General features: G+C 42.6%; 2 protein-coding genes across 7 annotated transcripts in view; one reads left to right on the plus strand and one right to left on the minus strand.

Annotated features, from left to right (window-relative positions):
* The window catches only part of LOC120541218 (dedicator of cytokinesis protein 7-like), a 105,396-nt gene that overhangs the window by 42,022 nt on the left and 44,014 nt on the right, over positions 1 to 19,360 (minus strand). For 4 of the 6 annotated variants that reach the window (XM_039772650.1, XM_039772648.1, XM_039772647.1 and 1 more), the window contains exons 15-23: positions 9,460 to 9,577; positions 7,697 to 7,767; positions 6,704 to 6,842; positions 6,472 to 6,573; positions 5,839 to 5,925; positions 5,320 to 5,551; positions 3,875 to 4,039; positions 3,366 to 3,541; positions 395 to 499 (exon numbers count right to left, since the gene is read on the minus strand). In XM_039772650.1, the coding sequence (XP_039628584.1) occupies positions 395 to 499; positions 3,366 to 3,541; positions 3,875 to 4,039; positions 5,320 to 5,551; positions 5,839 to 5,925; positions 6,472 to 6,573; positions 6,704 to 6,842; positions 7,697 to 7,767; positions 9,460 to 9,577 (1,195 nt within the window). The other 2 variants (XM_039772653.1, XM_039772651.1) reach the window with 2 other exon arrangements.
* Positions 13,644 to 18,809, plus strand: angptl8 (angiopoietin like 8). Its single transcript, XM_039772654.1, has 4 exons — positions 13,644 to 14,243; positions 14,689 to 14,859; positions 15,491 to 15,598; positions 18,393 to 18,809. The coding sequence occupies exons 1-4, from the start codon at positions 13,899 to 13,901 to the stop codon at positions 18,402 to 18,404; spliced, it is 636 nt and encodes a 211-aa protein (XP_039628588.1). The 5' UTR covers positions 13,644 to 13,898; the 3' UTR covers positions 18,405 to 18,809.

Consider the following 19,360-nt stretch of genomic DNA (forward strand, 5'->3'; position numbering starts at 1 on the left):
AAGACCACTTCTGGCTGGTTTTGCTCTGGTGATGTTAATCCCCTAAAATGGCAAGTCGAGGTGGGACAGACGCAGACTTCAGGACTGAGCTGGAGGAACACTGCTGGCTAATCAGAAGTCAAGCACAGACAGAGGATGGCAGGAGAGAGTGGAAGAGCTGGAAAGCCCTGTTTGCTTTTGCCGAGCACGGGTTCATTTAGTGTCCAATGAAGGCCACACAAGAAATTTGACTGTGGAACCTCCCAGGTCCCAGCGCCCACCAATCTCCCAGAAACCATACACCTTGATTAAAAGAGCAAGGAAAACCCAGAAGGCCAAGACCTCCATACACTATGAGGGGTCCTGGAAATGGCAATGGTGGACGTGCACCACCCCCCAGCTGCAGACTAAGCACCTGCTTGAGGTCACCACTGGAAATGGGCTGGTTCCTCCGCAGCACAGCCTTGGGACCACCCGGAGCATAAGCAGAGTTCACCCATGAGTGAGAGCGATCGATGCCCTGTAACCAAGAGGGGAGAAAAAAAAAAAACAAGAGGTGGGGGAGAGGTAGAGAGAAGTGGGGGGGACACCCAAGGGGGGGCCAAGAGGGGCACAGGAGAGAACAATCAAGCATCAATTAAAGCAAGCTGATGGGCCACCAGCCGCAGCCTGAATTAACTGGGTGACATTAGAATTTCACCCCTTCAACATTGCCAAATCCCACCCCCCACTGCCAAATCCCACCGTTTCTCTTAGTCACACTCTGTCTTGGGAAAACATAGTAAAAATAACACAACTCAGGCAACCATTGGTCTGGACAGGCTGAAGGGGCCCTGTGAGTCATGTCAGAACTAAGGGTCTCTTATTAATAAGAAGGAATTTCTTATTAAAAATGACAGGCCCTCAATATTTACTTTGTCTGCCAGATATTTTTCAAAAAAATTAATAAAAACTCTAAAGAAACCACAGATACAATTGTTTAATCACTGAGAATACCATGAGATGGTTATAGACAGAATAAATGTCATCTTGGTGACTTGTAGTGGTCCTACTGCCACAGTGTACAGTGTAAGTTAAATTTGCACTTGAAACTTTGATTGACACATTTAGTTTAGTAAATATGCCTGACAAGAATGCAGAAAGCCCACTCTGCAAGACTTGGTAACACAGAGGGGAAAGAATGCCACGTTCAGAAGGCAATAAGGCAAATGATTGAATGTTGAACTTTTTATGCTTTGATTTTCCTGCTCCATAATGTATGACATACACAGACCCTCCAACAGTACCTTGCAAAATTATTTGTCCCACAACCCCCCACATCAATTTTATCATTTTACAGAATAGCAAATCCCGTGCTCAATTTTCTTCTATATAATACATTGCTGCCCAAGCATTACATTAGTCCAGCTAGACATGCCAGACCCCCTCTTCTTACTCGTCTTCACTCATGTATGTTTTAAGAAGCCAAGAAATTGCAACAGTAAGCTCCGATGAGGACCATTTGGGTTCACTCTGGGGTAAAAGATAAGCCACCATGCAGGGTTGCATCATCCGAAAAATTTTGGCCAGACTGCTTGTGTCTCTTGGCAGCAGGATAGTGAAGGCCAAGGTGAGTGACAGTCAGTATTGATCGGCCACAGAACCACCAGCATGGCTGAGTAGGAATGGCAGCCAAAAGGCAGAGGGAAGAGGGAATGTGCCATCTGGGCATGGGCAGTGCAGACAAGAGAAATATAACTGATGACAATGGCAGCACACTACAGTGGAAGGCCCATAGTGTGATGAGACACCAGAAACATGGGGGCACCCCCAGAGGAGCTGGGATTTGAAAGTCAAAGTTTCAGTAGTCCACCTGAGACAGCCTGTAGAGGCTTGGCTGTCCAGGTAGTGCATGGGGGCAGTGCCAAGGATTTTAGTTAAAGTACACATTCATGAGTCACTCACAAGACCTTCAACTATGCTGAATGAGCGTTCTGTGAGAGAGAGAGAGACAGAAAGAAAGAAAGAAAGAAAAATTTTGTGCTAAAAACAGAGTTACTTGACTCTACAAAGTGCCTTTGACATTCAATTGTCTTCTGTACAGCATATTTGAAATACATCCATAAACTACAGATAGGCAAAAAGGGAGTATATAAAAGTTACAAAAGGCATTATATGATGGATGGCTATATAAAAGGTACCTTTTTCATTACAGACAAAGGTATGGGGGGCACTGTACAATGGAAACAGATTGGTAGACAATGAAGGGCACTGTATGATGTATAAATAACAATGAAAGGTACTATGTTAGAGGTGGATATAAAAAGGCACTGTACAATGGTGACATAGACATTAAAGGCATTGTATAATAAATATGGATAAATATTAAATGTGCTAAATGGCATAGAGATGCATATAAGGCACAGTTTGATGGACAAATAAGGAAAAGGCATTAGAAAATTATAAATAGACTGATAGAGCACTGTAACAGATATAGATAAACACTTATGACAATATATAAATATTAAATTATGCAGATAGATATGAAATGTAATATATGATACACCAATAATGAAAATGATAGATTAGGAAGGGTACTATGTAAGAGGTGGATGTAAAGGCACTGTATAACAGCTATATAGATATGAAAGGTACTATATGAGACACAGATAATGAAAAAAATGCTATAAAACAATAGATACATAAACAGACTACTCGGAAAGGCATTATATAAAAAGTAGATGTAAAAGGAATAGTATAACAGCTGTACAGATATAAAAGGCACTATAGGACAAATGTAGATAATTATTAAAAGTATACTAAATAATGTAAACAGATGGACATGAAAGGCACTATATGATAAACAAATGAAAAGGCACTATAAAATAGATAGATAGACAGATAGATAAAGCACACAAGACAAACAGGTGCATGTATCTAAATCTCGATCAGCACAGCTCTCCTAATCGATTGCATAGCCGCCTTCATTTTAACTCAGACTTGCTCATGGCCTGCTATCACGTTTTCAGGCAAGCTGCTCCTTTCCTTTACATCGTCTTTTGGTTTAAAGTTTCTAAAAGACACAGGATCACCTGACAAGTAACACAATGATGTGGAGGCAGACAGCCACAGTCAGTATACGCTGTATGAACGGCACTTCATGAACAGGTAGTTAAGGTGGTCCAATGCACATCTATGAAGCTCAGTATCAGACATCAGAGAGCTCAGAAGGAGCTTCATGTTGTGTTTCATTCAGTCCCCTCTGTTTCACTTGCTTGTTCTCTTAAGGGTTGTCCATTGGTTTCTATCATTGTCTGACTTTACTTACTTGCATGGTGGCTCCTTCTTGAGGAGTTTCCTCCCGCGTGTCCCACACCACATTTTCTCCCAAAGTGCCCCCCACTTACCTTGTTCCCGATGATCTTTTGTACTTCCTCGTCTGGTGAATGTGGCGTGGTGGCCAGATCAGGATTGCTGTTACTGATGCTCTTTGAGCGAGAGAGGTTGAGGCTGCTGGGCCTCCCGGTGGCTCGGGAAAGGGTGGCATACTGGATGGGACCCCCATAAGGCGGACTGCCTGCCACTTGCACAGCAACAAAAAGAAAGAGCAAAAAGGCTAAGTAAGCAAAGCAGACAGGCCTTCATGTCAGAGAGCGCTGGTCAGCACAACTGGCTGAGAAAAACAAACAACAGACAGCTCAAGGTGACCCCGTTCGTGCCCTCAGGTGAGCCAGAAGGTTGGACGGGTGGGCAATCAGGATCAGATACAGACAGGAATGGCTTTATAAACTAAGCACATGAACACATGAGGGACTTCTAAAAAATTTGGAAAAGTTCATAGTGGGCTGGAGCTGCTAAATGACAAGGCTTAAATAATAAAACATGATGGAGTTTAGGTAAACAGTGCAATACTCACGGCCTCCATGCAGTCCAGGATCAAAACTTGGCAGGTGGAAACAGTAGTGGACGTAGGAAGCCAACAGGCTGTTGCGCCCGTGTTGGTCCTGGTTCCCCTCAAGATTTTTGTGGATCTGATTAACAATGAGCGCCATGGCTTCAAAGGCTGCTCGGCCCAAATTCACTAAAGAAAGAAAATGCAGACATCTGTAATTCAATGTGAGTCAAGAATACACAAAGTCGAGAAACAGAGGAAAACAAGCAGTGAAAGACAGAAGAAAGAGGAGGCAGAGTGGAATCAGAAGAAAGTCGGAAGAAAGAAAGAAAACAGGAAGCCAGAGCAGGAGAGAGGAGCACATCATATGGATAAAACAGGAAATACAATATATGTAATAAGTCAAGAGAGCGAGTCAGAGGAGATGCAAGAGAAAAAGAAAATTGAGAAAGTGCAAGAAAGATGCTCTTGCTCTCCGGTTTCTTGTAAGTCAGACAATGGAGAGAAGATGAAACCAAGGAGAAGAATCAGAGGAGAAAGAGGTAGAAGTAGTAAAGTGGAGTCAGAAGAAATAAGAAGGGGCAAAAGATAAATGGGACAGAGAGAGACACAGAAAATGGAGGAGGGACACAAGAAAAACAAAAGCAAGTCAGATAATGGTGAGAAGAGAAAACAATGGAAAGACAAAAGACAAACAGAAGAAAAAGACTGAGAAGAAACAGCTGAAGGAAGGACAGTTGGTTCAAAGAAGACAAAGGATCAAAGAAGAAATAGATAACAGTCATGGAAAAAGAACTAGAGGAACTACAGTGGAGCCACAGGAGATAAAGGGAAGACACGGGAGGAAAGAAGAAATAAAGGAGAATCAGAGGACAAAGAGCTACAGGAAGTAGAGTGGTGTCAGAAGAAACCTGGGGTTAAAGCTAAAGAGAAAGAGATAAATCAGAGACAAATTACAGAACAAACAGCCTGAAGAAGCACAGTGGAGCCAAAGGGGACTAAGGGAAGACATGGGGTAAAAGAAGAAATAGAGAAGATTCACAGAGAAAGTTGTATAAGGAAGTTGAGAGGAGACAAAAGGAGAGCCATATTGAAAAACAGAGGAAAGACAGAAGAACCCGAAAAGAAAGATTCTAAGGAAGTCATGGAAAGCTCAAGAAGCTCTCACTCGAGCATTAAGACAGGAAGAGTCAGAGAAAATGATCCGTGGCAAGAAAGACGAATCAGAGAAGGAAAACCTCGAGAAAGCTGAGAGTGGTTAGAGGAGGAAAAGAGCACAATTGCAATGAGAAGTAAAGATGTAGAGAAGGAGGAAGAAGGAAAAAAGTAAACAAGCAGAGAAAATGCAGAGAATCAGAAAAGATGAAGAGTAGAGGAATCGAAGGGGGGATACAACAGGAACAGTCAGGGGAACCATAGTACATGGAGTACTAGACTAGCTAAACTGAAGTGCCCGCTCACTGCCTTACCCATTTGTCCTCCAATGACTGGCGGGTGCACAATGAGCAAAATGAGCTTGTTGAGGATATGATGGATGAAGCACACGGTGGTTTCCAGGTTGGCACACTTCAGCTGGGTGATGCTGGACTTGAGCTCAGACTCCACATTGTTCTCTGTGATGATGACATCTTTCAGGCGGAGCGGGAATGAGTACTCCTCCAAGACATGTACCAGTGTGAAGAACTTGTCCAGGTGGGCATCCTGGGACAACACCACAAAGAGACATGTCACTAAAGTGTTACTGCATCACAGCAGGTGAATAGACTCACACACATGCCAAGGCAAATACATACACACAGGGGGCACAACCATTAAAAAGAAGCAGTAGCCTTGTGGTGTGTCTCAAGGTGACAACACATATCATCTGTTGCCACCAGAAACAAAACAGCATAGAGCAAAGCCCCATCTCGCAGGACAGAAGCCATTCTGCTCCACCTGCACTTGCAGGTTTATTTTTAAACAAAAACATACAAAAATCCAAAAACTACCTGAGTGTGAACTGAGGAGGCGGCGGTCACGCCCACTGTGAAGACCCCCTTGTGATTGTCCACCCACTTCATACCGGGTAACTGCACCTGAAAAATAAATTACACATCTACTAGGTGGCATGAACAAAAAACGGGGTGGATTCACACTGGTGGCAGAAAGACTGGCAGGAATGAAAACTGAATGCCAAGTAGTGTGGATTTGTCAACGTCAGGGACTCGGGTAGATGAGGAGGTCTGGACTGCACAGAGGACACGGGTCCAGGGACGATCAAAATCAGAGACCCAAGACCTCAACAGAGAGGCTTTAATGACCAGAAAAAACAAATGTGAACCGAGTACCCATAAAAAATGCAGCAATCAGCACAGCACTTCAAGGAATCATGGAGCATTTGGGGTTTGTGAGTGGCCTCCAGTTGTCGTCAAAGTGGAACCTGCATGTTCTCCTTGTGTATGTGTGGATTTTCGTTCCTCCCACATCCCCAAAAACATCTGTGTTAGGTTTCATTTGTGATTGCAAATTAGCATTCCCAGTGTATATAACTGGGCATTGTCATGGACTGCCACTCTGTCCAAGTTTGTTTTCTGCATTTCATCCAGTGCTATATGGAAAGGCTCAGGCACAGTGGGACTTACGTCAGGAGTGAGGACTGAGTAGCTGGGAGGAGGCTTCTCGATGGACACTGGTAGGCTGAAGACGCCGGTGCGCAGGCGACCATGCTGCATCAGTGGGATCCACTGTAGACAAAAAGGACAGCAAGCAAGTACAGGGTAGATTGAAAGAGGCACTCTGGTGATGAACTGGTTAAGACTAAACACACGGGACAGACAAAAGGTCAAAATTCCTAGCAGCAAGGCACCCACTTACCGTGTAGCCGACTGGCGTCTCCAGAGGGGTGTTCTGTTTCTGTTGGCAGCTGATGTGGTAGAAGGTGAAGAGCAGGTGGTGGTTCTCAGTCAAGTTGGCTGGAATCTTCATCTTTATTTCTTCATAAAACTCTGGAGACCTGAGTGAGATAAATACATAAAGAGAGGGAGGAGAATGGTATCCATCTTAAATGCCAGCATTTAATATTAGGGCCTTAGTCTGAGCAGGGAAAGACCAGCCCACATTATCAGTTGGTGTGACAATCTAAAAAGAATATGTTCCTCCATATTAACACAGGGGGCACTGTCACTGAAAGGTATTGCAACCAACCACCTTACCTGGTGGGGCGAAGGCAACAATGTTTTCTTAACCTTTTTAAGGAATAGCTGGGACCATTAGCATTGAATTGGATGAGAATCAAATGGGTGTTATGTTGGTCCTGCTGAGCCTCAGGCATGTACAGCGATGATTTCTACCTCTGCCACCAAAAAGATGCCCACTTTTACCAAATTCAAATCAGTCAGCTCTGGTCACGTGCAGCATGGACAGATGCTTCACATGTAGCCCATTCCTTGCATCAAAGGGCACAGATTGGCACATGTGATTTAATACACATCTACATACACTTTAGGTAGATATTTGTGAGTGTGCCAGACTGGCATACTGGATTTAGCTTGTGGGGGTGGGCACATGAAATCAAATGAGAGAGACCACCACTGTTTAGAAGATACAAGTCCACTTTTTCACTTGGGGAGTGAAGTTCCCTTTAGCTCAGGCGGATGGGCTGCCACTTCCCGACCTGAAGGCCACAGCTTCATGGCCAGCCTCACTACGTTAGGACATAAACAAAGTGGTGACACTTTTGAACGACTTGTCACTGGTGTCATTCAGTAGCTTTGCCCTGGGTGCCTTTTTGGCCAAACTCTTATGGGGCAGGGTGTACCCCTGTTAGGACTTGGTTGACACCATGCACTCTATATTATTGAACCTTACTTGCTATGATAGATGACAGGCGTGTAGGCTTCTTTATAGAACTCTGCACAGCTCGACTTTCCAAAAATCACCTGAGAAGAAAAAGGGGGAAAAAATGATATTTTATCTCAATTGCATTATTTAGAACACAAAAAAGAAACAGTTTTAAGGAGATAAAAGTAGGGGAAGTCTCAATGAAGAAAAAGATGACGATGACTGAAAAGAAGGTGATGGTGTAGGCAGGTACAGGAAAAGAAGGGCACCTTTATAACTGCTGTGGAGATAAAGATTTACTGGTAATGAATGATGGAGAATCAAGACATGAGGAAGTCAAGGATGATGATGTATGTAATGGGATAAGAGAATGTTGACTGGTGGAGAAATATGGCGGTGGGCAGAGCCTTCAATTCTGTTTCTGCTCAGTAACTGGCTTTGGGTGATGCCGGCCTCAGTTGCACGTCAGCTGGACATAAACTTGGCGTCTCTGGATAACAGAACATCCTTCTTAGTCCTTTAGCTACACTGGGCGAGAAGTGTGTTCAGTAATCAAAATGGCCAGAGTTGAGATCCCACTGCTGACTGGAAGAGAACAAGAAGCTGATTGGATCGCGCCACCCTGTGCAAATTCTTTAATGGAGTCCAATGGTGCTGTGACTCGCATTTGTTTAGTCGGAGGGGCAAGATAGAGAGAGCCCTTTACAAGGGGTCCTCTAATAGGCAAAAACCGGATTGGCCTTTGACTGCAGTTCCTGAAAGGGTTATCCGGTTATCCATAGGCTTTGTATTTGAGTCCTGTCATTGCTGTCTTACAGAGAATGAAAAGCTGGAGAGGGGCAGTTTAAAAATGATTTCCCTGTTAAAGAGAGGGGTGAGTGGGATTGGTAGGATCAATATAGAAGTAATAGTATAGCAAGGCTGAGAAAGAGGGGGGCTGCTTCTAAATACAAGACCCTCTTGTTGTTAGAAACCGTATTAGTTGCCGAGGATGAGGGATTTCTAATTTGGCCCCAATAGCTAAGAATACAGTTGTGTAATCCCAAGGTCTTCCCATGTCTGACGGAGGACAAGCTGCTGAGAGGAGGGCATCTACCTGATCAAAGAAACAAAAGATTCGTTCAGCAAAGGAATGAGCAGAGCAGGACTGAGAGAAAAAGAGCATGCTGCATGTGAAGAATACACACTCAAGAAGCTCTCACTTAGCTACGCTGGCAGAGAAGGGTGTTTTGGAATGTCAAGGCTGTCCTAGGTTCTAAACTTAGCCGCTGCTGCCTTAAAAATCAAGGGTAACATCTTTGTCAAACAAGTGGGGAAATCAGATGGGGGAGTGTTCTGCAGCAAGCATTGATGATACATGGACACCAGAAAAAGGTGAAAAGCCTTCATTGAATCCAGTACCCAAAAAAAAAAGGTTGGTGATGCATAGGTATGTCATCCTTAACTGGTATTGGGGAACAGCAAAACAAAGCAATGACTATAATGATTTGGATACCTAGATGGGAAAGGTAAAGGCACAGGGAGGAACACATTTCAGGCAAAATGGTGGCCAAAAATAGATTCATAAAGATGTGGAAGGTGATGGAAACACAGGAATTTGAGGGACAGACAATACAGGAATTTGAAGGGCAGAGCAGATGATGGTGGCAATGATTTACATAACTCAGAACACATTCACATGGAAGAAAGTGAGATGACCTTGATCATCTTGGGTGTCCAGACTCGGCAAACATCAGCTATAATGACACAAAATTTGGAAATTTGGAGAAGGTGGTGTGGACAAAACTTACTGGCATCGCCTGGCTGGGGTCCTCGCCGCACATGAATTGCACCTTGACAGTAATGTTCCTCACAGAGCCCTGACGGCTACTGAAGTTCAGATTCTGGGGGTAGACGTAGAGCAGGTTTCTAGAAAAGAAAAACAGAGAAGTGAGTTGGAATGAGCAGAATCCAGACCTTCATCTCGGTCTTTCTAGTGAAGTGTGAAATTCACAGATCCAGCACTGAATCTTTTGCTGTCCCATAAAAGCACGGAGAGGAAAAGCAGGTCGACAGCTGGACAGATATGGCTTTTTGTGGCCACTTTTCAACAAGCGCGAATAGCCCAATGCTTCTAAGGGTATCCGAGAAACAAAACAATGGAGATCCACCACAACTGGTGGACATGATTCCCCCAAAGATCTGAACAAATAATATGGATGTAACTGACCAAATTCTGTACTTAACTCTGGCTGTAACACACCGAAAAGGTTTATTTCCCCAACATACCTTTAATTTTCTTCTTGATGAACTTTATGTTAATATAACATTTTTACATTCTTTGTGTTTTACAGGTGGAACCCCCAAGAAGCAGGGCCTCTATGACATCACTGCTTAAGGACCACCACCCTTATCCTTTCTATGTGAGGCTGCCGAGTTGGCACTTCAGCGGATCACCCAGTATTTTCAAGGGTTTATGGTGGATATTGTTTTCCTTTGATTTATCCGATTTTGTGAAATTTTGATTCTATTCTTGGGATTTCTGCATTTGGGATTTCGTATTGGGACTTGTTCGCCTTGGGTTACCTTTACAGGAAAATTTTTCTTGCTCTTCTTCCTTCCCTGCTTTCTGTTTTTGTGATTCTTTGGTTGCTTTTTGTAAATAATCCCTTGATTTATAAGGATTTGTGTCTCCTCATATTTTTGGGACATTTAAGGTATATATTGAATTTTAAAAGGCAGGGCACCATTTTAGGTCTGTGCATGGCAAAGCCTGCCTGTCATGTTTAGTAGCAAGCTGCCCCCAACCACACTGCACCACATGCCTGCATTTTGGGACTTTTGTAAAGCCTCCCAATCTTTTTGCTGTGTTTGTGACTCCTATTCACACCAAAAGCAAAGGTCGGATAAGCCAACAATTTAAAAGTCAGCTAAACAGATTATTAAAGCAGTTACAGGGGGTATTTAAGGAGTCTGTATTGGTCATCATGAAGATGTCAGAGAAATTGCCTGAAGCAAATCTGGACTTTGGAGTCTATAGAGTGAATCAAAAAGTACAACCCCTCCTGAACAAAAAGTGCTCTCCAGGGGACTGGAACTGCAATTTTCTGGAGGGAATGCTTAGAAAGAGCAGGACTGGGCACCTACAGATTGACACAGTATAAAAACATAAATAGTATGGGAATAACACTTCAGCTTTACAGATGGTATACAAGTCCATCGTTACGCAATCATAAAATCAGCTCAGACAAGAGACACCGTGCTGCTTGCATAACCTGGCACACAATGGCTTTAGCAAACAACTGAGAGGGTCATACCAGAGCAGGAGGCAACACTAGTGCAGTGGGGCAGAAGACAAAGCAAGTTAGTGGGGAAATTCAGATTGCAGTGTAAGATACCTGTTTTTGGAACTGATCAATGCACCTTCAGTGACCATCCAGGCAAAGAGAAGCATCAAAATTGTGCAATGTGCAGTACACCTCAACATGTCAGACAAGAGGGGTGTTAAAGAGGTCTATGTGACACCATAAAGACAACAAGAATAGAAGACAGACAGTACGCAACAGACTGGCAAGAAACTGAAGATTTATACAAAGGTGTCTGTTACTGTCTTGAGAGATGAGGGCAAACTGCATCTGACCAGGGCACCAGAAGAACAGAAAGACCCAGATGGACAACTGCATAAGAGGAGGACATCAGAGTGTGTAGTGTGAGAAACAAACGCCCTACAGGTCCTTAGTTGGATGGCAAGCTGCTGCCATAACATTTATTTTAGATCTCATGGCATACCTCTGCCAACCACAATATATACAATACAATATATACACACTGTGACAGGTCAGGAGACCCTTAAGTCTTAAAACTGGTTCACGTACAGAGGGGACACACTTTACCCATGTGGGAGACCGCTAAGCAGTCACACGTATACTCCCATATGTCATGGTGGTACAAAGCTTTAAAGTTGGGTTACTTATATTCTTTGTCCGGGCTGCTTTGTGTCTTTTAGATGGTCTGCAGCACCGATCCCGCCGCTCTTCAACTTGATGCTTTAGAAGATGACACCTCTGAATTCTTTTAATCTGAAGGGACTGAGCAGAATAACTAAAGATGCTGTCAAATTTGTTGTGTGTTTAATAAAAGACTACAACTCTGGTTCTCCAAGTTCAAGAAAAAAAGTATTTTTTTGTGTAGCACAGAAATCCAAATATATATGTATATATTATTGTATTACTAGCTGTGTAAGTCTGTACTGTAAAAAGCCCGGGGTCCTAGAAAGTATTGAAATCATCAGAAAAAAATTGAAATGTAGAGATGTCAGGTAATTACAAGGAACTACTCAGGGTGTCTCTCTCCTAGGAGGTTTCATGTTGCCGATGTGCTTGCATCGTTTGTGCATTAGCGGTTAAGCAACAGTCTTTCTTCAGAGGTTTCCTTTTGCCGATGTGCTCGCCTCACTTGTGTATTAGCGGTAGAAGGAAAAGTAAAAGGGATACCATTTTACTGGCATGCTCACCTCACGTCTGTATTAGCCGCTAAGCGCGTGACTCTTTCTACAGAGGTTTCGCTTTGCCGATGTGCTGGCCTCATTTGTGTATCCTCTCAGGTGGAGACCTCACCCCGACTCCACCTCTCATTTCCGGGCCGGACAGACACACACACACACACACACTTCCACGCATAGACGTTTATATACAAGATACTTTATATACACGGGTGGACAAAAGTATGTTTACAGCTGTTTGTATGGAAAAAGACACGCAGGTTATGTTTGCTACACTCAAGCATACCTAACTCTGCCTCAAGGCACACAGAGGGTTATTTAGTAATCAACAGAAGTTGGAACACCTGAGCAAATTGTCTGCTTCAACTTGCAAGACTTAATTTACTTGAATTGCTGCAGAACGTCTGCAAGTTGTAACCTATTAGCGCTTCTGAAATTAATTTTTTTTTCAGGTTTTGCTAACTTAACATTTAAATTTAAACCTCTGGTAGTTTACTGCTTACTGTTTCACCATTTCTGGTTATTCATTGCAATTCAACTGATTAAATCTGAAGAAAAAATGGAAAAACCAAGGTGTTCTAAAACTTTTGACCGGTAGTGTATAGATACAAAAACACACACACAAACACACCTTCGCCTGCTTTGGTGCCATTGAAAGTGACAACAGGTGCATGACAGAGAAAATTGCTCTCTCCCTATCCTTCCTGTCTGATTCGTCTCTAGCTTTTCATTTTGCTAGTGTCCTTGTCACTACTGGTAGCATGAAGCGGTACTTGCAACTGATTCAGGTTGCTCAGGTAGTCCAGCTCCTCCAGGATATGTGCCATGCCAATAGGTTTTGCGGTGTCTCCCAGCAGAGTCTCAAGAGCATGGGACATATACCAGGAGACAGGGCATTTCATTAGGAGAGCTGCACAGGGCCATAAAAAGGCAACACCCCAGCAGCAGGACTGGTATCTGCTCCTTTGAGTGAGTGACACAAATGTACACATGTACAGAATGCAGTGTATATGTGTACACTCTGAAAATGTGTATGCACAGTATAGTAGGCACTAGGCAGCCCCACTCACCAATCCTGGAGAGGTGTTGCATGTTGATTAGCACATACATGTCAGACCATGTACACCAGCACCTCCATCTAACTAAGACAGGCTGAGGATGGCATGGTTGGCGACTCTGCTCTTTAAGCATTTCTTGCAGGCCTCTGATGTGTGCCTCACCCTTGCCACCAGGCAGCAGTTACTTAATAAAGGGCGATGTATGCATTTATTTATTTTTTTTACGTGCAGCTGTGCGGCACACTAGGGTTATTTTCAAAGCAAAGAGAGCCACAAAGACAGGTGGAGTTTGATGCCAGGGGTCAGGGACGGCTGGGTTACAGTCAGATGTTTGAAATCTGGAGTAAGTAATACCAAGTTAATGATTGCCCATCAAATGAGGTGAGCTATACAAATGTAAAAACCCACAAACATCACTGGGGTGGAGCTCGCAGTTTGTAGCTGGTCTCTCGCCTTTATAAACTGGAGGACATCTCCTTAGATTACCAACACACCTCACCAAGGGGTCTGTGGGATTCTGAAACTGAGAAAACATTGAGGGCTTTGATTCAGTAGCACATTTGGTATTTTCAGATGGCCACTCCTAAAGTTTAAATTTGATTTAACATTTAATTCAGATCTTGCACTGCTCACCCGTCATAACACCCCACTGGTACCTGGGAGTTTCATTTCAGTTCTCACTGGCTTCAGGATGAGACGGCACATCCATCTCTGCTTGATGGTCACATTGCTGAGATCTCTGTGCCATGCGATACCCACTCCTCCTTCTCCACCACCACCACCTCGACTGGGAAGAACTGCCAAGCCCAGTGGGGAGCCTCGGACAGCCCTGACAGAAGATGTGAATATCTTGATGTATGGAGTGCTGCAGTTCAGCCAGGGCCTTCATGATGTCTACCAAAGCACGAGCAGTAAGCTCACCCGCATCTGGCACAAGCAGGACATCAATGATTTGCGAGTGGGTGCACTGCAGCAAAAGCTGGCAGAGTCTCAAAATGCCGTGGTGGCACTGGAATCAAAAGTTTATCAGCTAAAGGTAAGCACTTTATTACAATATTTATGGATTCTGGGCATCAGTAAATCAATAAATAACCTGGAGGACGACCACTAAGCATTGGGGTGGGCTTGGGTCAGAAATGGACACTTCTTACGTTGCCACGTCCTTCCACTGTACGTTAAAACTGCAGGGGCGTGCCTGTTATGATCAGTAGTTTTAATTCATTTGATTTAATTTTTGCATCTCTGCAAGGTTTAGGATAAAAGTCAAATGTCTATTATGGGATTTTAGCACTCAAGTAGTTTAAATTATGATTTTTCTTTATTCACAAAGTCTTCAGGCACCTTTGCATTTTAAAAAACTGATAGGAATTTCTTAGTGGGTATGAGAAAGCCTGCTGGCACTGGCAGTTGGTACTACCTGCTGAGAAAGCCTTCAGTGTTGATGTCTTCTTTAATTTAAATGAATTCTCTGTCTCTCGTAGCAGGAAGAGATACAGCTAAGCAGTCAAACGACAGAAACGAAGAAGCTCTTTCAAGATATGGCCTACAACCAACGGGTACTGCAGGGCCAGGTGGCCAATCTGGAGAACGTGTTGGATGGCATGGAGGAGGTCAGGTGGCAGTCTGGAAGGCAGCAGATCGCCAAGCTCAAGGTACTGACATGACTCATACACCCTGCTACCTCCCATAAAGAATGTGGGCTGAAAAAGCAAAAAGGATTGTCCAGAGGAGCAGAATGGTAGACAAACTGAATATGACAAACAATCAGGAGATTCCTAAAACATTACAAATGTTAGCATTATTCAAGTACAGCTGGCACAATTACAAAATTGTTTTTAATATTCTGCTCTGAACTGGCATCCCCATCTGTACATACACTATGATTCTGTATATTTTATAATAAAGGCAAAGGGGATGCATCACATCATGACTAATTCAAGAGAATAGGCTTGAATCCAGGGCCCAGTCATGGTCAGTGAGGACCCTGCATGGCCTCTCATTATTTGAAGTGGCTCAGTGGTGTGTGTTGCTGCTTCACGGCTGCAGAAACTTGGGTCCAGACACTGACCATGTGACAATGCAGTCATTATATTTGAGTGGCACAGTTCAACCAACCTAGATGAAGAAAAAGTTAAATCAGAGTTCATGACCAAAAGCTGGTCATCCTCACACAGGACATATTGTAGCAAGTCCAGTGAGCTGGAAGCTAGACATTCCCTGATTCAGGAGGAAACTCTGTTGTGCAGAGCTAATGGTGGGTCACTCTCCCTCCTCACCCTACAGGAGCTCAGTGAGTCACACAGCCTCCTGCTCCAGCATCTCCAGCTTCTACTCAGTAGGCAGCAGGACCAGCTGAGGGAACAGAGAAGGAAGCTGCTCAGGATAAAAGAGGTACGTGAGTGAAGCATCTCCAAGTATGGCTTATTTAAAAAAATTGGGTTGATTTTCCTTGTTATCTATCTACATTTTACATTGAAGGACAAATACAGATAGCAGAAGCTAAGGATATGACATATGATAGTCGATCTGTGATAAGATAGATGATATATGATGGATGATATATGTATGATATGATAGACAAGATGATATACAGTACAACATGATAGTTAATAGAGAATATGATGGATGATATGATAGAAGATATATGGTGTATAACACAACAGATGACAAAGACTACAATATGATAGGATGGTGTATTATATGCTATGATAGGAGTGACAAAATATGGTAGACAATGACAATATAAGTAGACAATATGGCATCATTGACAACAGATAATGATAGATGACATGAAAAAAATATGATAAACTCTGTATGATACAATGGACAATATAAGTATGATACAACTAACAATATGTGATGTATTTTACATTAGATGACATTCAATTTGATACACCTTTATGATGCACAGTGAAATGTAATAAGACAAATGACATACATTACTATGTGATAGATGGTAGACAATATGACGATTGACAATATATCATACATTATATGACAAATGACAAGATATGGAAGATTATATATGTTATGAAGTTATGAAAAAGAAAAGGAAACATTTTAAAAATAACGTAACATGATTGTCAATGTAATTGTTTTGTGACTGTTATGAGTGTTGCTGTCATCAAGGATTTGATTATCATTATTTCTTTCAATCAGGTTCGTATTTGGAGGACATGTTGTGTTCAAGTTACATTCCGTGTTTGTCAACCGTTGTAAAGATAACAGGTTTCATTCATCGAAGTGTTCACTACCCAAATCGGTACTCGTGAATCTAAGATGTTTAATAGGCATTCCCGGTATTAACTTGTGGATCTGCCTGTGACTATTTAGCAACAGCGTGTCTATTAACTTGTGGATTTTTCTGCGAGTATTTGGCGGTAGCGTCACAAAGTTGTTTCCGTCTAGCTGCATCAGAAAATGTACCGCAAAGTCTGACACGGCTCCTTTTTACTGTTTTCTCACAGCTTGGATTGCTGCTATCATAATCGGTTTGAGTTTCGGTAAGTGACGGTTCTTTGATCGATGGTGATCACCTCGATAGACATATTAATGGGGGTACGGTTGGAACTGTAAAGGAAATGGGTACCTGAACAGTAAACTAATTCTAAAATACCTACACAATAACTATAATCGTAATAAACGAACAATAAAACAGTGGAGAAGCCGTGGATTAAATAAAAAGGCTGCAGTTATCAGCAGGGAGACATGAATACTGTGGCGAAGCAAGGAAGGGAATGAAGAGACCGGAGTGATGGACGGCCTTATATGGGCAGGCAGCCAATTACGTGGGAGGTGTGGGGATGGGGGACGCAATGCCGCTTCACACAGCAACCGAGCTGCAGGCTATGGACGTATATATGTACGTAAGTAGGATTCAGTTATGACGTTACGTGTAGAATTTCAAAATGAAACCTGCTTAACTTTTATAAGTAACCTGTAAGGAATGAGCCTGCTAAATTTCAGCCTTCTACCTACATGGGAAGTTGGAGAATTAATGATGAGTGAGTCAGTGAGGGCTTTGCCTTTTATTAGTATAGATATAACATGGTATGACATGATACACCTAATATGGGGGAATCATATATGATACAATAGATATGGGGTGATTGGCAATAAGATGACAGATGATATACAGTATTGTAGAGGACATAGGACATGATATAATAGACAATATAAGATATGAAGAATGATACACAGTATGATATGCAATATAACAGATAATGTATGAGGTGTCAGATGATACACTATATGACAGACAATATGGTACAAGATAATAGGCAATATACTAGATGGCATACAATACAATAGGGGACAGCAGATGATACACAGCTTTGACAGATGACATGACAGAAGATATAATATGACAGACAATGCGAGATGATTGACAGTGTTTGATATGATAGATGGCATACAATATGATATGTCAGATCACATGATAACATATATCATATGATAGATTTATTGATCCATTTTTGAGCCTGCTTAATTCATTTCAGAGGGGGCACAGCCATATCTACATAGCATTAGGCATAAGGCAGGAGTTACTTCAAGATGGGTACCAGATGGTCACAGGGCACACTCATACAGAACACTCTGCACTGTTTGCCTTACTGTCACTTTTTTGGAATGAGGAAGGCAAACCAGAGGGCAAAAATGGCTCATTCCCGGAGTGCCTGAAAGGCTTTTCCTACCACATCCTCAAAGATGTCCAGGTTAATTTAACATGTGCATATGGAATGTGTAAATGAGTGTGATCCTAATTCAATGTTAGATTGAAGCCACCACACCCCAGGATTGGACTGACAAGGTTTGAGAAGAGGATGGCATGTTACGATAGGGGGTACAATGGATGATGATTTTAGTTCCCTCCTGCTCCCTAATCCTCAATACAATGTTCAGTTTTAGTTTTTTTTCCCCTTCATCTCTGCCAAACAGTGCAGGCCCACTGATCACAAGAGGGTTTTATTGCTCCAATTACAGCTACATATTACCACAAATGTTCAGTAAACAGAGCCGAGGTCAGGTTTCTTCTCTCTCATCTCTCTCTTTCTCAGTTTTTCACTGTTGCTTCAGCTGTGCCACCTGCCACTGTGCCCTTTGGCACTGATCACAGCATCTGTTGTAGAGCAGTAGATATTCTGTAAGTGGCACACACTCTCATATGAATTTCTTTAACTGGCAGAATCACTTGTGAAGAGCACCTGGACAGTAAGAGGCAGTGGTCAGCATCACAACCAGCTTGCCCACTGGGCAATTGTGATTTGTTTCCATGCCGCTCCCCAGCTGACAACACATTGGCTACCTTTCCAGATGTCTCCTGGCTTCTTAAGCAGTAAGAAGAGAAAAAGGACCGTCAGCATTGTCATCAGGATGGCGCCTACGAGCAGAACACAGGTAACTTGAGAGGAAAAGGAGGAATGAATGAGCAGGACTTAACCAGGGAGATGAACAAGGGTCAAAGACCCCAAACAGGTTGAGGTTTCCCTGGGCTGCACTCTTAATGGGACTGCTATGAAACTTTTGCTTATTTTACTTGTACTGTATGTGTTTACATTTATGATTGTTAAATTATTACAGCCTACAATAAAAATAAAGTTTGTGTCTGCAAACCAATTTATTATCAACTTGAAGCCTCATCCTGGGATTTTCCAAGTATCAACAGTCTTACAGATTTAAAGCCATCTTCACATGGCAGGAAATGACAAACAAGGTAGTCTGCCGGAGCGCAGAAACCCAAGAAATAAACAGTGACAGGAAAAGACAAAGCCTTAAAAATCTAAATTTTGAGAGCGTCTTCAAAACAAATGTTATATGCTTTAAATAAAATTTAAAAACATTATATAGTATTACAGGATGACTCATTTACACATTACTGGGTTTGCAACAAAGTATTGCAGCACTTAATGGATGGGTCAGGCTAGAGAGGCAGCCAGCTAGACGGGACCTGAGAAATATCCATGTGTATTGCAATTCATTAACTTGAGGCGTGCATATCCTAACTGACAGCATTGGCCATGGCTAATCGATTCTGTAGTGTCAGAGTCAGATTTCATGTTTCGACGAATTCCCCTAAATTTAGATAGTTTGACACTGGTGGTTAATTTTCGCTTGAAGATGGCACTATTGAGCAATGTCTATGGGTTTTGTTTT

The sequence above is a fragment of the Polypterus senegalus genome, chromosome 12, assembly GCF_016835505.1.
Source record: "Polypterus senegalus isolate Bchr_013 chromosome 12, ASM1683550v1, whole genome shotgun sequence".
Lineage (NCBI taxonomy): Eukaryota > Metazoa > Chordata > Cladistia > Polypteriformes > Polypteridae > Polypterus > Polypterus senegalus.